Source organism: Typha latifolia, chromosome 2 (assembly GCF_019914945.1).
Source record: "Typha latifolia isolate L0001 chromosome 2, TyphaL0001v2, whole genome shotgun sequence".
In the NCBI taxonomy this organism is placed as follows: Eukaryota; Viridiplantae; Streptophyta; class Magnoliopsida; order Poales; family Typhaceae; genus Typha; species Typha latifolia.
In genome coordinates, this window is record NC_133087.1 from 3,615,875 (window position 1) to 3,636,508 (window position 20,634).

At 36.7% G+C, this 20,634-nt stretch overlaps 3 protein-coding genes across 6 annotated transcripts; 1 reads left to right on the plus strand and 2 right to left on the minus strand.

Moving 5' to 3' along the window:
* Positions 1-598: 598 nt before the first annotated feature.
* Positions 599-3,690, minus strand: LOC140782764 (uncharacterized). The gene is made up of 4 exons (XM_073129531.1): positions 3,247-3,690; positions 3,014-3,157; positions 2,071-2,279; positions 599-1,012 (listed from the first exon to the last, which is right to left on the minus strand). The coding sequence occupies exons 1-4, from the start codon at positions 3,486-3,488 to the stop codon at positions 855-857; spliced, it is 753 nt and encodes a 250-aa protein (XP_072985632.1). The 5' UTR covers positions 3,489-3,690; the 3' UTR covers positions 599-854.
* A 692-nt stretch (positions 3,691-4,382) lies between these two features.
* LOC140781550 (uncharacterized) lies at positions 4,383-16,246 on the plus strand. 2 transcript variants are annotated; one of them, XM_073127569.1, is made up of 13 exons: positions 4,383-6,088; positions 6,850-7,024; positions 7,553-7,665; positions 7,817-7,921; positions 8,800-8,869; positions 9,438-9,493; positions 10,679-10,729; positions 11,388-11,492; positions 11,619-11,663; positions 12,909-13,020; positions 13,483-13,685; positions 14,344-14,430; positions 15,579-16,246. In XM_073127569.1, the coding sequence occupies exons 1-13, from the start codon at positions 4,541-4,543 to the stop codon at positions 15,744-15,746; spliced, it is 2,838 nt and encodes a 945-aa protein (XP_072983670.1). In that variant the 5' UTR covers positions 4,383-4,540; the 3' UTR covers positions 15,747-16,246. The 2 variants fall into 2 exon arrangements, with proteins under 2 accessions (XP_072983670.1, XP_072983669.1); XM_073127568.1 differs by having other exon boundaries at positions 15,619-16,182.
* A 310-nt stretch (positions 16,247-16,556) lies between these two features.
* LOC140781551 (nuclear ribonuclease Z) lies at positions 16,557-20,611 on the minus strand. 3 transcript variants are annotated; one of them, XM_073127570.1, is made up of 8 exons: positions 20,260-20,611; positions 19,306-19,468; positions 19,150-19,220; positions 18,946-19,050; positions 18,671-18,784; positions 17,775-17,843; positions 17,593-17,667; positions 16,557-16,801 (listed from the first exon to the last, which is right to left on the minus strand). In XM_073127570.1, exons 1-8 carry the CDS (start codon positions 20,470-20,472, stop codon positions 16,727-16,729), a joined length of 885 nt encoding a protein of 294 aa, XP_072983671.1. In that variant the 5' UTR covers positions 20,473-20,611; the 3' UTR covers positions 16,557-16,726. The 3 variants fall into 3 exon arrangements, with proteins under 3 accessions (XP_072983671.1, XP_072983672.1, XP_072983673.1); XM_073127571.1 differs by having other exon boundaries at positions 18,946-19,041; positions 20,260-20,593; XM_073127572.1 differs by lacking the exons at positions 16,557-16,801; positions 17,593-17,667 and having other exon boundaries at positions 17,704-17,843; positions 20,260-20,593.
* Between the last annotated feature and the right edge of the window lie 23 nt (positions 20,612-20,634).

The following is a 20,634-nucleotide window of genomic DNA, read 5'->3' on the forward strand; positions in this document are numbered from 1 at the left end:
CTGCAGTTGGAGTGATGGAATTACATTGTACCTGAAATTCTTGCCATTCAAACTGCCTTAAGTATCAAGATGAAGCACTGCAAACAGAATTTCAAATCAGGCTATAAAAAATATGCAAGATAATAATACTTTCACAGCATAGAAAAGATTCTTATCCTCTCACTTAAGAATATTGCAAAGACAGCACATTCCATTCTATTTTTATTTCATGGTTTGCATTTTCAAACCAGTAAAAAGCTTTAGCCCCCAGTTCACTTTGGATAACTATTTTCTTATTCCAAAATACAATTCTTTATTATAAAATAACAACTAAATATTATAATATTCTAGAAAACAAGCATCCCATTAATCTACTTTATATCAAATCAAATAGCATTCATAATAATTTCATAGAAACAAAACACATTTTTCTTCACCTTTATATTACATCAAAAATAATTATTACATCTTTATTTTATAATATATAAAAAAAAACTATTTTTAAAATAAAGACTTTATTTTGAAAATAACAAAGAGGAATACATATTCTAGAATTGACTTTATTCTTAAAGTAAGCGAGACCTTAATGTCAAACAAGTAGCTGAAGCCATCAGTGCAATGGTACACAACTATCCACTAAGATCCAATTGCCATCAAAGAATAAAAAGGAAGTTATACATAATTGGTAGTACTAAACAGTAAACACGAAACATTCACCCATACAGCAGCCAGAAAGTTCCCGGAAGTTTCTCTCTTTACAGGTAGAAAGCAACTCTTTCTAGCATACACCTTCACCAAATCAGATGGAAATATTTTCCCAAAAACCTTACGTCTTACAAATCTGCAAATAGAAAGATTAACCACAAGGAGAAGATCTAATCACTCGAGTATTCATCCTTATCTTCATGCTCTGTCACAACTTTCTCTATAAACTTCCTACGAACTCCTTCTATGACGGTATGCCTTGATGAATCTTTCCCACATTGGCCATCATTAAGCACTGGGTCAGACTGGCAAAGGGCTAATGCGACAGCTGAAATAAAAGCAATATTGCTATATCAGTATAACCGTCAACAGATGATGATTCAAGGCTGCTATATATTTGCAAATCTGCTTTCTTCAGGAAAGTTATATAATGCAATCTAGTAATGTTTCAATATATTATATATTCTCAGTCAACAATAACAGAAAGAAGACCATTCTTATTCTCAAAAAGGAAGATCATTCTGATGGTACTAACACTAAGTCCTAGTTGGTATGTTCATGGATGTAATATGAGCTAAGCTATTGCAAGAAAGCAGCAAAAGTTGGAGCTTTCTGATGCACATAACAAAACAAAAAGATGCATGCAAGAAGAATCTTGCACATGCTAAGTGGTCAAAGTATCATATATCAATAGAAGAATTTGTCGCAACCACAAATATTGCCAGATGAAAGAAAATGCAAACAAGGAATTTCATGCAAACAACTGGATTTCAAACTGTCTGAGAACTTTGTTCACCAGTACTTGTAGTCAGAAATGGAGAAGTGTCTCACAAGTAAATCCAAGAAAAAGAACCTGGAAGATTGATCCAAAGACATAAACTGAAATTCTCTGGTATCATCACTCATACCATCAATAATAGCCCATTCTCTTCACCTCAAACAGAAAGACCTTACTTACAAGAACATGCAAATGCTCTTAAATAGGCATTTAAGGCATTACATCCAAATAAACTGCTAGTTAGTGAGTAAATAAATAATCTTTCTGCAACTTCCAAGATGATGGAATTTAGGGGAAATGGTTATCTGGCTGGAAATAAGTCTTTTTACTCAGAACCGACAAAAAATACTGAGAATATCTGTAACTTGTCTGGAAACCATTAGTCTTGCTACTCTTAGCCAGAAAACATATGTATCAGAAGCAGCTATTAAGGAAGAATTGACAGAGAAAATTAAAACATTTTATAAATAAAAAAAGAGAGAATAACCGTAAATGGAAAATGATCTGTGAATCATGATAATTCTCATCACAACTATTTATACAAAGCAAAATGAGCTAGCAAAGAAGATACAAGAAAAAGGAAGTGCAATGACCTCAGTACAACTTACATTCAGGTGTGCTTTTCCTTGCGCCAAATTGATGCAACCCCACATATGTTCCTTTCACAGCACCGCTGTTGTAAACCAATATGGTCGGAAGGTTCCGATCTGGGTAGTTTGGAATGCAGTCAGTGGAAACTATTTTAACGAATTTGGTTCCTGGATATTTGGTAGCTAGTTCTTCCAGGCAACGCAGAAGTAATCCACATTCTGGTACTCTGCCATCATACCACAACATTGATCCAAAAATGAAAAAGGCCTATTAGTAAGTATTCAAACCAAATCACTTATATAAGCACAAGATGTGATAGATCAGAAACAAACAACACTAAAAGAATATAATAACACTGCTATAAAATGAATATGGATATAGGTATCAAGCAGTGACCAAGATTTCATAGATCTATCATCTGATTCCACAACAGCATAATAACCAATATGTGCAATTAAGTTATGCCTCCACTAAGTCATGATCCAGGACTTATATTAAGTACCTAATGTTTATTGAACTTGCTGACTAATAAGTACAAAGAATGAAAGTGATATAAAAATCTTAGACTTTCCCCAATGAATTCTAGCTAACAAATTGTTTTTCAACGGAAAAGATAGAATTTTGCTAAACCAAATACAAAAAATGATTAATTTCCAGATGGAAATTTTCAAATAGAATCACCTAAACGAATAGTATAAAAAGAGAAAAAGGATAAGGCCTACGACGGTACAAATTACTGAGCTCGTCATCAGAGTGTAGAAAACTAATATCCAGTTAAGAAAAAAAACCTTAATTACTCGTGCTGGATTAATCAAAATCAAACCTTTGATGCACATTTTCTTTTGCTGCTCGATAAGCATTACGGATCCAAAACCAGAAAGCGGCATAAAGAAAACACCGGATTTCCCCTAAACAAATCATGGAAACCAACAAAAAGGAACCATATCTTAGCAAAATTACCCGTCTTTGTAGAGGAACACGACGACCCACACATCGGGGGCCGCCTGCGACACCTCCCTGACGAAATCGGATCCGGATATAGGCACCACCGACCCGAATCGAGCCACCTTGGCCTCCTCCTTCAACTCGGCCAGCCTTTTCTTCCTTCACCGTTAAAAATAGAAATTTTTTTTTAATCGCAGAACCAAAACCAATAAGAAGGGGAAGAGAAGGTTGATGCAGTAGAGAGTTACCTGTACTCCTGGAGGAATCGGTCGTCATCGAGGTCATCTTCAAGGTCTTCGAGCTCCTCTTGGGTGCGCTCGTCGATCCAATCTTTGGATTTGGGCGCGAGGTCGGGGTCATCGGCGGGAACGAAGGCTGGGGGTTTGAAAGGGGCAGGCTTTGGAGGTAGGTTACCGAGGCGGCGTTGAATGTCGTCCCATTGAGTGCTTGCGCCCTCAACATCCTTGTACACGAAGTGGTAGTCCGCCATGGATGACCTCGATCTCTAGATCGTTCTATAAAGCTGGGGCGGCGTTGTAACTTGTAAAGAGAGAGAGACGCCGAGTATGATAAAGTCTACAGCAGGAGAAGAACGAGTCGGATACTTATCGTTCAGAATCACCGACTTCATCTAACGCTTGTTCTAAACTAGAGCCGGCTACATCCTGGATTCTAGCACCGGATTCAGATACAAAACTAACTGTCGTTTTGTTTCCGTTTTTGTACTCTACTCCCTCTTTAACTTCCCTTCAAGGCACGTGTCCTTCAGTCTCACATCCACCGCTTTCTCCCGAATTAAAGAGATCGCCAGCCGCTCGAACAAGATCCGACGATGGCGAGAACAAAGAACGAAGCAGCTAAATAACTACTGGGACGATCTCAGCATTATATTTTTGTAGTTTTTGTACATAATTTCCAATTTTTGTGGATTCTCCAGTGACAGCAGAATAATCTTTATCTTGTAAGCAATGCTGATCTTATTACGTCGTTTGCAGTGTAAGCATCTCTAGATTCCCATTAAGTGAAAATATATTACATACGATAATTCATGAAACTTGTAGGGTCCTACCATTTGATTACTCCTTTGACGAAAGCCATGGAGATCTACGAGCTCTAAGGTTGGCTTATCTTTGGTGATCTGCAGGCTTTGAACGAGAATTCTACTTGGAATCAAATAGAGTTTCATTAATTACACCCATTTGTAGAAGGTAGTAGTCTACTTGGTTTAAATCTTCGTGAAGTAGAATGAAGTCTGCGACGATACTTAAACCATGCTATATGTCGCCGCTGATTACGATACCGAGTGGATATGAAAACACGACTTCTCTATGTAGGAGGGTAAGTCGGGAAATACCATCGGTATGTCGCAGGGCAACGCGGCGTGCTTAAATAGTACCTCTTTTACAGTTTTGCACCTTCGTCTTGCTTCTTGAATCCTCTTCTACCTCGAAGCCAAAACCTCCCCAAGATTCTCCCAATCCCAGCTCACGAGACCCTTGATCCTCGCAAAATCAGAGATAGATTCCCATCCTCTGCCTCGCGATGGACGAATCGTGGCGATTCCGCTCGATGCACGGCGACGTCTGCCCCATCTGCTACACCAAGCACTTCCCCTTCTGCACTCCGCCTCCCGCCTTCGACCGCAGCCGCTTCGCCGGCGAGTTCGCACCACCGTTCCAGTACGATCCGCGGCCGGCGTTGCCGTTGTACCACCGGCAAGTTCCGCCGCCGCCGTTTCGAGGTCCGGATCCTTGGAGCGGGATCCGTCCTGGTTTCGCTCCGCCGCATAGATTTCATCAGGAAGAGTTCCTGGAAAGGGAAAACTTTAACAAGAGGATGCGGATCGATGCGACAGCTTTGGGTAATTTTCCACCACCACGGCCTTCTTACGATAGGTTCTTGTCGGAAGACGAGCGCAGATTGAGTTTGATCCGAGATCACGGGCAACAGAGTACGGCGGAAGGGCTGGCGCAGTTGAATGCGGACTACCGGATGGATAGATTTCCTAATGGAGATCTGGGAGTTGGTTATATTGGTGGGAACGATCCAACATTGCCTCTTGAACCTACTTTTGGCTATCAGAATCAACATACGCAAGGAAACATGTATCAGCACTATGGGAATTTTGTAGGAGATCGAAATCCTCATAGTATTAGCAGGTTTCCTTCTCAAGAATCGAAGGATTTTGAGAGAGATAGGGCATTCAACCATGAAGTTAGAAAAATTGGTGGCGTGTCATATGAAATAAGTGATCTTGGAAGAAATGGTGCCAATGCTCGACTGACTGCTGATAACCCAGTTTCGCAGAACAACCAGCCGAATGGTCCTTCCCAGATAACCCAGAGTTATGAGCCTGGTTATTCTGGATTAGTTTCACAAAATTACCCATTTCGTGCCTCAGATGAAACGTCTATGTATGAATGTCGACCGCATGCGACATATCCTAACCCTGATAACGCTTCACAAGGCCCTCATCGAATGTATCATGGGAATGATCATCAAAGGTTTCCTCCAACTGAGAACTCTCCATGTGTATTGCCAGAACAAACTCCCTATGCTGAGACAGATAGAGATCGGATGGCACAATATTTAGTAAAGGATGAAGAACGAAGCTCACATCCAGCTTATATGGTGCGGAACCATGCATACAACAAGTCTGAGTTATACAGCCAGCATTCAAAGGTGATGCCGACAAGTTTTGAAGTCAAACATCTGACTCATGAGGGCACTATGAAGCCATTTGAATCACAATCCTACCCAGCAACAGAACAATATAGTGCCAAGGTTGGCAGTGAACAGCGAAGCTTCCCACACTTGCCTGGGACAAGTTATGTGGACCATATTGCTACAGAAGGGCATGTTCAAGGGAATACTCCACGGTCATATCCTTCCATGCCACCACCTATTCCAGCAGTGTATCTGGAGGCATCTTCCTCAGCAACAATGGTGAATTCCACATTATTTCCTGTCTTAGCTAGTGCTTCAGCCACCAAAACTGTGGCACCAAATTCTCGTACTTTGCCTGAAATTCGTCCTCCATCACAAGCAAATCGTTACAATGTGCCACCTGCATCAGAGTTTACTACTGAGGTGCTGTCCCTACATTTTCTTTTAAATTTTCATGCTCTCTTGTCAAACTAATCTGTTTTCGTTTAGCTGCACTAAATTCTAATTTGTGATTAATTTTGTTTCCTTCATTCTTTGCTGTATATTTGATGCTATAAACTATAATGTCAGCCTGTTAGCACCATATAGGCATGTAAAATATTTCTATCTCCTTGCAACCCAAATCATGGTATTCTGCAGTAACGATATTGTCTAGTATCTCCCTTTATCCGCATATCTCTTTCTTAAATATTTAATTTGTGTTATCACCTGCCTTTGTTGGTCTTGTTTTTGGTCAGTCTGAAGGCTTGACAAGATTCAATTGTTTGAGATCTGACATTCTACTGCAACTTCAAAATGTAATTGATGTGAAGAAAATACATAATCATCTCTAGATAATACAGATGAACTTGGGCTATAGTGTCAAGATTTTGTGTTGAGCAAGTTTTGGCAGCTAAAATTGGTGACATAGAATATAGAAAGACTATCTTTGTACTGATGTTAACGTTCTACATATGTTCCTTCATAGCAATTTGTAGTTTATTATGATGCATGCAGACTTAAATTAACATGTTTCATGATATGGTCGTTTTAATATGCTGATAAATGGTATTCTGACCTTGTTTCTTTCTCCAATATCTTTATTTTCTTATCGCATCTTAATTTGATATTATCCCTAGATATATGTTAAATTCAATGTTACATAAATAAAGATTATGGTAATATATGAGAGTTTGCTTGTGTAGGGATTACCATTCGTCTATCAAGCCCCTTTGGAGCGGCATATAGGAGGGAAAGCTTATCCAAGCATGCATGGTCTTAGTGATAAAGCTACAGTTGTTAGTGCTTGCCACTTGTTTAAGCAGCCACATCGTGCTTCTCGCCCCGATCACATTGTCATCATCCTTCGGGGACTTCCAGGTTGTCTCATTTTCTGCACGAATAACTTTTGAGACTCTTGGTTATAATGTGTTGTTAAAGTTTATCCTAGTATAGGACATTGTAATACAACTTGTAGGCAAAGTTTGCAGGACGCAAGTATTTCTGATTGATATAAGTAGCAGTGCTTTATATTTTGACTAAGAAAATTAATTCAACTAGGATAGGAAAGTTGAGAAGAACTAGTGGCTCCCCTAGAGAAGAATGAATAAAGAAAGTGAATAATTTCATGAGAGTTGGGAGTGGCACAAAAGATGTTTAAGAACAGTTCAACAATGTTTGCTCATAGTAAATAGAAGTTGTTCAATTAAAGTAGAATGCAACCAAGCAAAAAAGGGCAACAAAAACTTGGTTAGAAACATGACAATGGATATGATGACTATTGTGTTGTGATATCTCTTGCATCTTGCTAATTACTAGATGAAATACTTATTCTGAAAATATTTTTTTAATTATTTTTATCAATCACACTAAATCTGATGTGCACATTAAAGTTTCCTCCATTTCTAGGTAGTGGAAAGAGTTATTTAGCGAAGGCATTGCGTGATCTTGAAGTTGAAAATGGTGGAAGTGCTCCTAGAATCCATGCAATGGATGATTATTTCATGATTGAAGTGGAAAAAGTGAGTAAATTTTTATTGGTTTGGCTGCATTTGTTTCAGAATAAATGCCTAAAGTGCACTCTTTATTTATTTGTTTGTTTGTTTGTTTATTTTTTGTTTGAATCTAGACATGTAAGGACTAAGAATGGTTAAACTTTATATGTGTTATTAGGATGTTGAAGACAATGAAGGGTCTAAATCTTCTAGTTCATTCAAAGGCAAGAAGCAGTTGACCAAGAAAGTGATTGAGTACTGTTATGAGTCTGAAATGGAGGAGGTGATTCTATTCATTTCCATCAATTTCTCTTCATTATTTCTATTTCTTTGTTTTTTTGTAGTAGATGCCATTCAGACTTTCAGTTGATTGGAGCTAACTTTTTGTCCCTTTTTTCTTGTTACTTTTCTTTTAATCTTTATGGGTGCCTTAGCATGCTAATCATGTTGTGATAAGTATAATTGAAGCTTCTCAGAGAAAATGATAGTATCTGAAAGTATTAAGAGATAACCGGTTCCATTAAAATTGCACACTGTGTCCTTAATTAGTAAGGATAGATATGAGATTCATTCCATAAGATTAATAGTATTAGTGACATTCACAGCAATGAATCTCCTCCCAAACCACAAATTTTTAAAGGACTGATATCTATCTTATCTGACAAACAATCTGTTACGTTTCCATGTATTCTTTCCTATAAAACTTAATGGGGCCTTAAACTTTAATTGACCTTTTAATTTAACTCTCATGAAATCTAAAACTGTGAAACAAACTGTTATGTCACTAACGTGTTATAATAGACACTTGCAAAGTATTTTACTGTTTACAATGTGATTACATGATATGTTGCATCGATACATGAAACACACTTGAATTTGGGTTCTTTTATATCCTGTATGGATAAGACTCCATACTTATAAGTAATGTAATTTCTCCATTATACATCGTGTTTCACTTATTGGCATGAAAAATAAGAAAAGTTTTTTTTTTCAGTACTTCTATTATTACAACTTCTGATTAGATGCATTATTTGTCTTCAAGCTTGGTGTGCTTGACTTCTTGAGTTAGACATTTTTACCATTTTCTCGTTGGCAAGCAATGCCATGTTCAGTAACTTATATTGAAATCTATTAAAACTTCTGATGTCTGTCTTTCGGCAGGCATATCGGTCAAGCATGCTGAGGGCATTTAAGAAGACCCTTGATGAAGGAATTTTCACCTTTGTTATTGGTATGATTGTCATTCTAAATGCTACTTATTTTCATTTAAGGAGTTTTGAGGAATTAACTATTTCCAAACTTTCCTTTGCTCTTGCCCTTGTTCATGTTTGATATCTTGGCTGTTCTCGTGAAATTTATTCTTTGCATCTTTGGTTTATAAATTTGGTGCATTACATTCATGTAAAGTTTAAACTTTTACCTGTAATGCTTGTCTTTACTCAGGTCTGTTATAAGAAATTCCATTTGGACAAATGATTGAATGCTGTCAACATAAATAAGCATGCAGTAGTTTTTGGCAGTGAATTTCCCCACATTCAATTGTGCAAATATTTCTTCTGCAAGCTGAATCGACACTCGTACTAAATAGATTATGATAGCAGCTAAGAATGTTAATTTGGGAGGCTTGCCCCACATCCTAGGCATTTGTATATTTGAAGACCATCGATTTTAGTGTCCTTTTAGATGAAATAGAGATGAAGTGGCTATGCGCCATAAGCTCCCTTCATTTTCGCTAACGACTGATGCAGCATTATTTGGCAACTGACTCACTTATTGCTGGTATGTTTGCCCCGATTTAGTGGATGACCGCAATCTGCGGGTAGCTGATTTTGCTCAATTTTGGGCAATTGCGAAGGTATACCCCTTGTTCTTTATTTCTGTGACCATTATGAGTATATTATTTCTTATTTTTGTTTCAATTCCAGTGGTTGATTGGAATTCTCAAGCATGCTTTAACTTTGAGAACTTATTTAATTTCACTGGAACTTTGAAAAGTCTGTCTTGGGTATTTGGATAGTATCTTGGATTTCTTGGTTTTGTTTATCCGAAGAACTATTTTAACTTATATTGCAGTGTGAGAGCGATGATTGGTAAGTGGCTTCATCAGGCTCCTGCAAGTGTGGTTAAGATATAAAAATCTCTTTTCTTTAAGTAAAATCTCTAGTTTCTTGCTTAATGATACTTGTGAAATATGATATAGATATTCTTTGTGGAGTTCCGTTGTCTATTTTCTGTTATTTTAACTTTCTTATTAATTCCTTTTCCTTTAGCTCTTGATTGCTATACTCAATCAGTTGTCTGCATGGTCAATTGTGACATGCTCAGATATTTCTTTTTGTTAATATGAAGATGGAGGAAAAATGCTCTTAAAAGTTTGAAGTATTGGTGTATTTGTTTTAGTTGTTTGGACCTGCTTCTTGGAATATAATTTATTTTGAAGTAATTGTAAGTTGTAATATGCTCTATTGGCACAAAAAAGATTACTGATATGTTCTTTTGAAGTAATTTATCACACACACACAAATAGGAAAAAAAAAGAAATATGAAGGATGAAAGGATGCTTGCATTTTCTCAATTGAATTGGCCCGATTTGGATTCTTCCAAATTCAAGATTCATACAATTGAAGTAAATAGTAGAAAAAAATGATCAACTACACGAGTTCTTTGCATATGTATCAAATTGCCCTTTTCAATTGAGCAAATGTGGTGCTAAATCATCATCATTGAAGATGGTTTAAAGTGAAAGAAAAATCTCTGTATTTCAATTCTAGTTGGTATATGTGGAGACGTCTAGATGAGGACTGATTGTTTGGATTCACAAAGAACACATTGTAAGATACTCCTGTCACTTTGTGTGTTTGCTCTCTTTATATCATCCAGTTTATGTCCTTTTTGATTTATGCTTTAGATCTCTTGAAAGTATTTGTTTGTGTTAATTTGCATTAAATTTTAGCGATGTTCAATTTTTTTTTTTTTTTTTGAGAAACCTATTTCCACCTATTCTGGTGCTTTACACTTTTTCATCTTTCTTCGCAAGCAGAGATCGGGCTATGAGGTGTACTTGCTGGAAGCTCCATACAAGGATCCAACTGTGAGTTTTTATGCTTGGTATTTTTCTCATGATAATATCCATTTTGGAGGACTTGTTTATTTATCTTTCTACATGTGAGGGATTTCTCACCTTTAGAGTTTTGGAAAGTTCATTTTATAGTTTCAACTGTTTATTAATTCCTTAAAGGATATGCTTGTCTTACTTGAGATATCCTTTAAGAATGTTTAGGTATGCATATAGGAACTGAATAACTCAGAAAATGCGTAACAAGGAGTTGAGTATAAATGAGGGTATTTTTGGTGGAAGATTTTACACTGGGTAGAGCTTATCTTGAAAAGAATTTTTGTCAGCTGGACTTAAATAGTTTGACAACAGGTTCTCTTTGGCATCAGCTGCTTTATCATTTATTTTTCATAATTTTAATTTGATAAAGAATCTCCCATGCTAAATCTGTATCTAGTACATAACCTTGTTGACTAGACCTTTCATCTATCATACTAGTTTCTCTTAGTATGTGACAAATCACTTGTATATGAAACTTGTATTATTCCATTGAATGTTTTGTTATATCAGTTTCCATTCCTCATAAAATAATGTTCCAATTCTAATTTGTAGTGTGGTTATATACAAGTATTCAAGACACATACTTCTCTCTTCTTAATATACTATGTTTTTGATATACGCATGGAATGGACAGGGTTGTGCTGCTAGGAATGTGCATAGATTCACCCTAGATGACATTCAGAAGATGGCAGACAAATGGGAAGAGGCCCCATCATTATATTTACGACTAGACATTCAGGTCTTTTATAATGGCTCAAGTATATTTACAAGATTGATTATGTGATGGCATTTACACTTTAACATGAAATAGAATTCTTTTTTTAAGATCATCAGTTTTACTATGTTATTGTTGATTACCTTGCAGTCATTGTTCAAAGGGGATGATCTGAATGAGCATTCTATACAAGAGGTACAAAATTTGTGTCCTTTTGGCTACATCTGAATGCTGCCTGCTTAAAGTCCTTGTATATGAGGCACAAAACAATAAGCTTCTAACTAAGTCAAATGGTCACAAGATTTGATCTTTTCTCCTACCAAAATTTTGTATGGATTGAAGTTACGTGTAGTAATTCTTGCAAATTGCTTTAGTCTGGTTCGGGACAGAAATCTTGATTTGTAATTACTGTTGCCTTTACAAGGTGTTTCCTTTAAGATTAGACACCTTGTTCTTTTGTATTAATGTCATCATGAGATGAGGGTTCTATTTTATGAAACTTTATTCTTTTGGTGCTATATTAAATTTATCACCTTGCTAGACAATTCAGTAAGATGGCATGTTCTCTTCATTCATCTTTTAGTACATTTATCATTTCATTATGTAATGGTGAGTGTATTGTGAGCCTCTAGTTCTCTATTTCTTCATGAACTGGAGTTTTAAGTGGTCATGCTGAAGAAATCCGATTATCTACTGCAATGTTGTTTCAGTATCCACAATACCATGCATAATATCAATGGAGGGTTTTCTTCTTAGAATCTTTTCTGTTCACGCATATATTTGGTGTTGATTTAAGTAGAAAATATTTGCCTATGTTATGAATTTAACATATGATAATTTCGTAACTTGATGGTGTGCAATCTGCACTCAAGTCGCAAACCGTATCCATGTCTCTACATGTTGCCTGAAACCTGAGTACCTGACTTTAAGCAGATCAATTTAATAGGAAGAATACCTTTGATTTTCAATGAAGGTCTACCTTCCTGGCAAGTTTTAGATTGCGCATAGTCTGATTTGAAGCAGCCACAGGCTTAAAGCCTGCCATTACATCAGGGCTTAAACCTTTAAAGAGCCTTATGACCGCATTGAACAGGTTAGGGGCATGAAGGTCCAAGCCCCAGGGGCTTAAAGCCTCTGATCTGTGGCCGTTTGTGTCCTGCAGCCTGCAACCAGGAGCTCTAAGCTCTAACCACGGGATTAAAGCTCCTGATTGTTCACAAGGTTTTAAGTCCAAGATCATTGTCTGTATGACTTGTAGGTGACGTGGCTTACATCAGGGGCTTTAAGCCCCAGCTCTATGCCCCCTGACAGTACATGGGTGTTAATCTTTGATGACCCTGGTTGTGTTATTTCTTTATTGCTCATATTTATTTGCATAATCCTTTTGTGAACTCAATGAAAGAAAGATATTGTGCCAACTGTGATCTCTTTTCAAAACAGGTGGATATGGATACAGATGATGCTGACTGTGCAGGAAGTACACATAATTTGCTCGATAAGGAAGATGTTGAGCAGGAGAAACCAAAATCATCAGATTTGGAAGCTAATAGTGGTAAGTATATTGTGTTTGGTAATTGTAGCAAAAAGCGATTGTTGATTTTTTCTATTTCTAGTTTATGTTTAAAAATTGTATGTAATTTTTCTTTCTTGCATTTGTTGTATGAACGTTGTATGGCTGTTAGTCAATTTGTTCAAGATTATATCAGTTAACTGTTATAACTTATAGGGCATCATACTGATCTACTTGTATTAAGCAGATATATATATATATATATATATATATATATATATATATAAATGTAGGAAGATTGAGAATTTGCAATAAAGTAGGTAAAGAAGAAGCTAAGGTGTCAATCAGTGAATCTAAATGTACAGTTTATGATAATTTGTAGCATAAGCTAGGTACTAAAGATGGGAGAATGATAAGAAGACTAGGTACTAATTTGTATCATCTTCCTGGAAAAGGGCCCTTGCAATTTTCATGAATTTAATTGCTATGTCATAATATGTTTAGGTTTATCAAAAGCTGGAGATAGATGGGACTCTGAAGAGGAGGAAGAGGTGACTGCTGTCAAAGAATTGGGAAAGAGTAAATGGTCAAAGGATTTAGATGAGGATGCTGAAGACTCTTATGGTAACAAGAGGAATTCAGGTGCTCTTTTTGGATTGGTCCAAGCGTATGGCAAAAGTAGAAAGTCTGTTCATTGGGGTGATAAGGTATACTATACTATGTGATTCCGCTGCAAATAGTTGTGCTCCTGGTGTTTTGCTTCGCCTAAGTTGTCTTAAAAGTTTATGATGAGCTGGTTTTGCTTTTACACTACTAGATATTGTACATGCTTAATTCTGCACCTGCTGTTTCTTTCAGCATGAAGGAACTATTAAGTACTAGAAGATAGTGCCATTTTGAAGATTTGGTTGTGCTTTCATTAATAACAGTGAGTCTAGTTTCTCATGGTTGTTAAAACTAGAAAGATCTCCTGCCAAGGGTGAATTTTCGGGTGGAATCATTTGGTAGATTATCTTTAACTAGCTTGGATCGCTCATCTTATTCTAATGCCCTTATGCATTTCTAGTACTTTGTTTTGCTTTTTTAGTGTGATTATTTCTCATCTTTAATTAGCATAGTGCATCTTATGATGAGTAGATATTCGTGGTCATATGTTAGGCATAAATTTATTTTTCTTCCTTGATTAATCAATTATATTAAGTTGCATTAATCGTGCCCTCTCCAGACCCTCATTGGCAATCATTCATGGGACCCTGCATCTTGCCACCACCCCCTCTCTCTAACTACTCATGTATTTCTTTTGGCATGTTCTACCAAAATTGTTCATTACATGCCTATGTTTTTCCAATTTTGTGTTCTTTCCAGGATGAGAGACGTGGATTTTCCATAGGTGCTGCTAAAAAACGAACCACCTCATCATTGATCATTGGTCCAGGATCTGGTTACAATTTGGTCAGTGTTCTATCCTGTGATTTCCTTCCACCATTCTTTCAATATACTCACTCGATTTTGATATATGAAATACATGCCTGATGTATATTTATCCCATGTTATTCCTTTGGAGATAAATTATGTATTCTTCAAGTTTTAAAATATGGGGCTGCTCTCAGGAACCAGGTGCATGTAGGGATCCAAAGAATCATCTTGCATTTGTGATTTTTCTGGTCATGAGGCTTGCAGTATTGCTGATCGGATAGGGATATGTACATATTATTTTAGATAATCAGCACACTGTTTTTGTTGAAAGGTATCTGATGATATATAAGATGGTCAGGAAGCAATACTGTAAAACAGGGTGCATGTTGGTCGGGAACCAGTACCTAGCCTCGTTTAGACCCTAGTCATGTGTAATGTCAAGATGCATTGGGTTCTACATGGTTCTCAAATTGAAAGCTGAACTCAGTTCAGGTTGCAGCTATGCTTATAAAAGAAGAGACTCATCTGTTTGGACTTGGACGAGACTAAGGAATCGGTTAAGTTCAGTCCAGGATAATCAAGTATTGTTCTTACACTTTGACCTTATCCAGGCTTGACCAATTTTGAGTCCTCGCCCAAGGATCACGGAGGTCCCAAGATAGTCAACTGACCAACATATTCTGATAGACTGACAATCTTGTGGCTAGCTATGAAAGTTGGGTGCTAGGTTGAATAGGTCATCCCACGTTATAATAATTTTCCTGTAAACTTATGAAGATATCATGAGAACAAAAGCCAGGCCTTCCTTGGTTTTATTGGAATTGTCAGTAGAAATGTATAGATTACGAGTCATCTAACGACAGCTAGGAATACATGGCAACATATCTGGATCACTTTTTAACCATTGGTTTCATCTTAGGAGGGTAAAACACTAATCCGAAAGACATTTCCAACTCTTTTTCTACTGTAATACTATTTTTTTCATATGCGACGTGTATCCAATGGCTACAAAGTTAATAAAATCTTTTTTCAGAAATTTAGCATAAAGTTTGTAGTGTAGTCCTATAATTGTATGTTATATGAGTGCATGTATATTAACATATTGTTCCATAGTCTCTCTTCTGTCTATGGGTGCTTTTGCAATGGAATCCTCGTATTAGCATAAGATAAATGTTCACTTGTAGGAATCCAATCCTTTAATTGAAGATGATACCATGTCTAAAGGGAGGAGCAACACCGAATCAAAGAGGCGGTTCAGTGAGCAACTACGTGCTGAACGAGAATCATTCAAGGCTGTTTTTGACAGGAGGCGGCAGCGTATTGGGGGGCTCAACTATAATGAGGATGACTAGCGCAGTTTCTGTTGTTTTATCTGCTTTCAGAACAAGCCTCTTTTGCTGCAATTTCACCTGGCTGATCAGGTAGTTAGCTAACCCGGCATCAGAACAAGGTGCTCTGAATCATAGCTCGGAGTGGTGCTATTACCTCCACTAAGTTATTGGCTCTCATTTTAATTTTTCTGGATTGTGCTATTCATGTTGGATTATAGTCCGACAAGTGAAGGCCAAAGAGGGCTTTTAAGAGGATCAATTTTTTTTACAAAGAAAGGAAATGTGTAACCCAATCTTTTTTCCGTTTTCCCTTTTAAGGTCTTCAGTACACAAGATGCTTATTTTACTGTAATGTATAGTGCTTTACTTTGTGACACTTGTATGTAGTAAATCAGCGAAGGACGGTAACTGCCAGTTCCTTTATGTTGCTCAAGTAGACAAGTACTAGTTACTTTCACCTCTGCATCTCCTATTCTGTAATTCTCCACTGATTATACTGAACAAGTGACCTATTTTTTGCAGTTTTTTTAATAACAATAAGCCATTTTATTTTGCTCTCAAGATTTCTCTTGGACGTGCATGACTTACTCTGATGCTCAGCCATTTCTACCGGAAGAAAAAGAAAGAAAGAAAAAAGCAGCTTGGAATAAGTTATCTTTATTTCGATTTCAAACAAAATCTGTTGCATGTTGGCTTATTGAAGTTGAAAAAAAAGAGTCAACAAAAAGGAAGAGATTGATTTTTTTTTTTAGTTCCAGACTGTTGATAAAAAAAAAAAAGAGTTTTGCGCAGATAGTTGACACTAAAGTCAAACCGGTTTTGCAAAACTAATTGTCAGTAAAAACTGATGACAATTTAGATTGGATTGATGTCCAATGTCATGACACAAATTTAAGCTATTGAGTGCTAGAAAGAAGATGAATATTTCGATATACCAGATGAATGAATGGCAAAGCATCTAAGAACTGATAGTCTGATACACAAGTATTTGACATGGATGTTCAAAAACCTTCTGTCAATGCGAAAACTCTATTTGCTATAGATGGAGGTAATTTAGCCAACGCTGCCTCAATTTCCTGAAGCAATAAAGTAAATAGATGAGCATGAAGAATTAGACGACCGGAAGATAGTTCAGACATGCTTCTGACTGGATATTTAGGTGGCAGAAAAGGAAAAATGCAATTATCATATTAGAGATTCCATGTGAACCAAATAATGTACCAACTAGAAAGGCATGTTGTTAACCTCAATATAGAAGGCATGAAGATTTAAAAGAATGAAAACGAACATGGAAATAGAAAGTTTTCTTTTCAAATAGCAACATACTCGGGTCTAACAATAAAGGGGTTGTTCATAATTAAGTGAACCCAGGTCAATATGTAAATGGTATGTTGATGCATCAACTGCAGGGGAGATGGACAGAGTTTGGGTCTTATAAAAGCAATGGCTAGACAATGTTTTCGAAAAGGCCAGTCCAAGAACACTGACAGACTAAGAAAATTGCAAGAATAAGTGAAGAAAGGGAAGTCATGGAACTATTCCCTTTCAAAGGGTAACTTGTATTATCATCTGGTAAATGTCTTCAAGATTAGGCAATGAAGGCAACCGTACAATTGAACTATTTCACATGACTATTTATTACTAAAACAAGTTCTACAAAGTTTATTTGTCTGGCCAACCAAGATGATCTTTTGGTATTCCACCTTTTCTTCTCTTTTCCTTCTCAATCAACAACAATGAAGTCTATATGAAAGTTCTACCATGTAAGGAGAAAACATAAGATTGATTTTTGTTGAAAGAGCAGCTTACATGAGAACATAAATAATCAACGGAAAGAAGTTAGTCATGAATAAGATGATTAACTTACCTCAGGCCGATAACGAGCAGAAAAATGAATTAGAAGAATGGCTTTGTTTTGGAACATCTCAGAATAATTTTCTATCTGTCCAATATTGCAAGTAAGAAGAAAAAGAAAAAGGAATTAATGTCCACCTATCTTATATATATCCCAAACTTTTACTTATCAAGTACAGAAGAGTTCAGAGTAACCTCAAACAAATGAGTGTGGCCAAAATCTCTTGCATGCTCAATTGGCATTGCATCATCAACAAAAGTGCTCTGAAATTCATACCAAGCATCTCAAATTCTAACATCCGACATTAAAATAAAATCTCACAAATCACAATTATTATCAAAAGTGCTACCAACTCCTAGTAGCACATTAAATTAACATACGACGAGTTGAACAACTATCCGTCTAATGCACAGGGACTTGCTATGTATTGTGCATAATTAAACCTCAAGCACCTAAGAGAAGTGCCAATTGTACATGAAAATGACTGGATTGAGCATTTATAAGATAAAACGAGATTACCCGGCTAAATAACATACAAAGTATAGACGTCTGTAATTCATTATGCAAGTCTACAAATATTAACGCAATAGCATAATCTACAAGAACATGATCATTGCTACTTCCAAGGATATTCAGTTTTCAAGTCAGCTTAATGAAAGTTAACAATCAGATATTAATGCCAAATGGGCAAAAAATCATGTTGCTGATAATGCAAACAGCAGAACATCTAACATATCATCTTGACAATAAATACATTCTGACAAGTACATTAAAAACTATGTAGGTGTTGGACTCGTATCATATACAATGACTCCTTCATAAGAAAGCATCAGGAGATATCCAAATAAATAGTCATATAAAAGTAGAGTCATATAAAAGTACAAGGGGCGACAAGTATAGAGCATTTTGGAATAACTAATGCTCATCAACTAGAAGAATATGTTTGTTTGAGTGTTGATGCAGACACATCTGTGCATGTGCATTTTTGGTGGGGTGGGGTAAGGAGGGAAGGTGGGAGAAATATATTATGGATGATTGGTAGAATAAATAAGGCGGGAGAAATATTATGGATGATTGGTAGAATAGGTACCTCCATGACAAGAATCCGTGCTTTTAGTATGTCAGTGTTATCAGGATCAGTTATAAAATCGGATGTGGTATCTCCCGTGAAAGCAATTTCAGGACTCGTCACCGTGTTAGTGATCTGCAGGTGAGACATATTAACTTAATAAAAGATTTATCTTTTAAATCAAAAAAGAAAAAGAAAAGATAGTCTTGAGAGACAATAGAAGCATAATTTTTAGTCCAATTATCACAATAGTATCAGTTAGTTTTAGCTCAATATCATAGTCTACTAAGACAGACCTCCACACCTGATAACCTTAAGCTCTTGATCTCATTTCCAGAAAGGCCAACATATTCCTGCTTTAGTTTCTGCTTAACTGTGTATATTATATAACCCTGCATCAACTGATATAAATAAGTTTACCTGAGAATATCCGCCTTCTCAGTAAATGCATCTTACTAGTTACTACAATTAGATGAGTGAGAGACCATACCCATCCTCACCTGACTTGGTATCACATGGTAAGTTTTGAAGGCTTTTACTTTAAGATCCTTCCTTATCTGAAATTCTTCACCTGGAAAGAGTATGCTTGTTAGAGCTTTACATGCAGTAATTGATTAAAAAATATAATAAAAAAATGTTAGTGTATTATGACTTACCTACATTCAACACTATTAGATTATGGTTCAACAAAGATTGGTCCATTGCCCTGTGTATGTCAAATAGTTTTTCCACGTTTTCTTTCAAAGATGCTGGAACAAATATAGTTGGTGGTTTCATGCTATACAACCCACGTGTGGCAACATACATGGGAAGACCTCCCTGTATTGGAAACAAACAAAAGAGCAAACCATCAATCCAGAGTGATTACCAAGTAAGTTTTTCCATATAACCCTCATCGAAATTCCATACTGCTACTATTATGTAGGGCAAAAGCTTGGACAAGACAAATGACAGAAGATCTTGATGACTATGGTGACAATGATAACATAAGAAAGTAAAATTAGAACCAGAGAAACAATAGATCGAGCAATCTTACAGGTTAATGCCTTACTTGATTACTTCTAGCCCAATATCTAATAAGAACCAAGTAGATAACATTAACTGCATGTTACTTAGTCCGCTTGCAGTTCTAGACTTCTAATAAGCTCTTAGTTTCGTAAGGATCCATCTTTTAATCTCCTACTCCATGACTTGCACATGCTTTTATCTTCCTTAAGACAATCTTTACCAATATGGGCCAAAAAAATTTAATACTAATTTAGCACAAACTAAGAGGGAAAAAGAAGCTCCTTTTTCATCTCTAATTTGCCAGAATTCTACACTCACTATTTCGCGCTTCTTTGCTAAATCAAGCACTTGTAATCTATAAAATCATCCTTTTCTCGTTCCTCTACCTCATTCCATTCGAAATATAGTGGGCAGCATTACCAAAAGTTTGCAACTTCGAATACCAAGATAAGCTTAACACCACAAATCAGCTAGATAGATGACTATTAAGATATCGATATATCTTCAAAATTTAGGTCTCCTACAACATAATATGCGAACGCTGTGTTTGATTTAGGAGTCAAAGTTGCTTGCTGCGTGATAGATAAAAAAAAAAAGGTTACGATGTGATCGAGGTGGCCGTGAGAGATGAAGAGGAAATCCTGGGCGATGGATCTCTGGGGGCACCTCCCGATGTCGAAGGCCGTCTTGAGTGTCGGGAATATCACACACGTCTCTTGCCCTCCGATCGATAACCCCTCTATTGGGTACCCTTCGATCTCTAGTACACCTCTCTTTCCCTTCGACGACGAGGGCTCTTTGCTCCTCTTCTCCATATGCTTCTTTGTCGGATTCCTCCTCCCTCTCCAAAATATCGCCTCCCTCCCTTCTCACGAACACCTCTAGAGAGACGAAGAAGAAAAGCAACTGTGGTCCGAGGCGTTAGAAGAACTAGAAACGAACCAAACTCTCGGTGACGGCCGTTCAGGTTCGGCTCA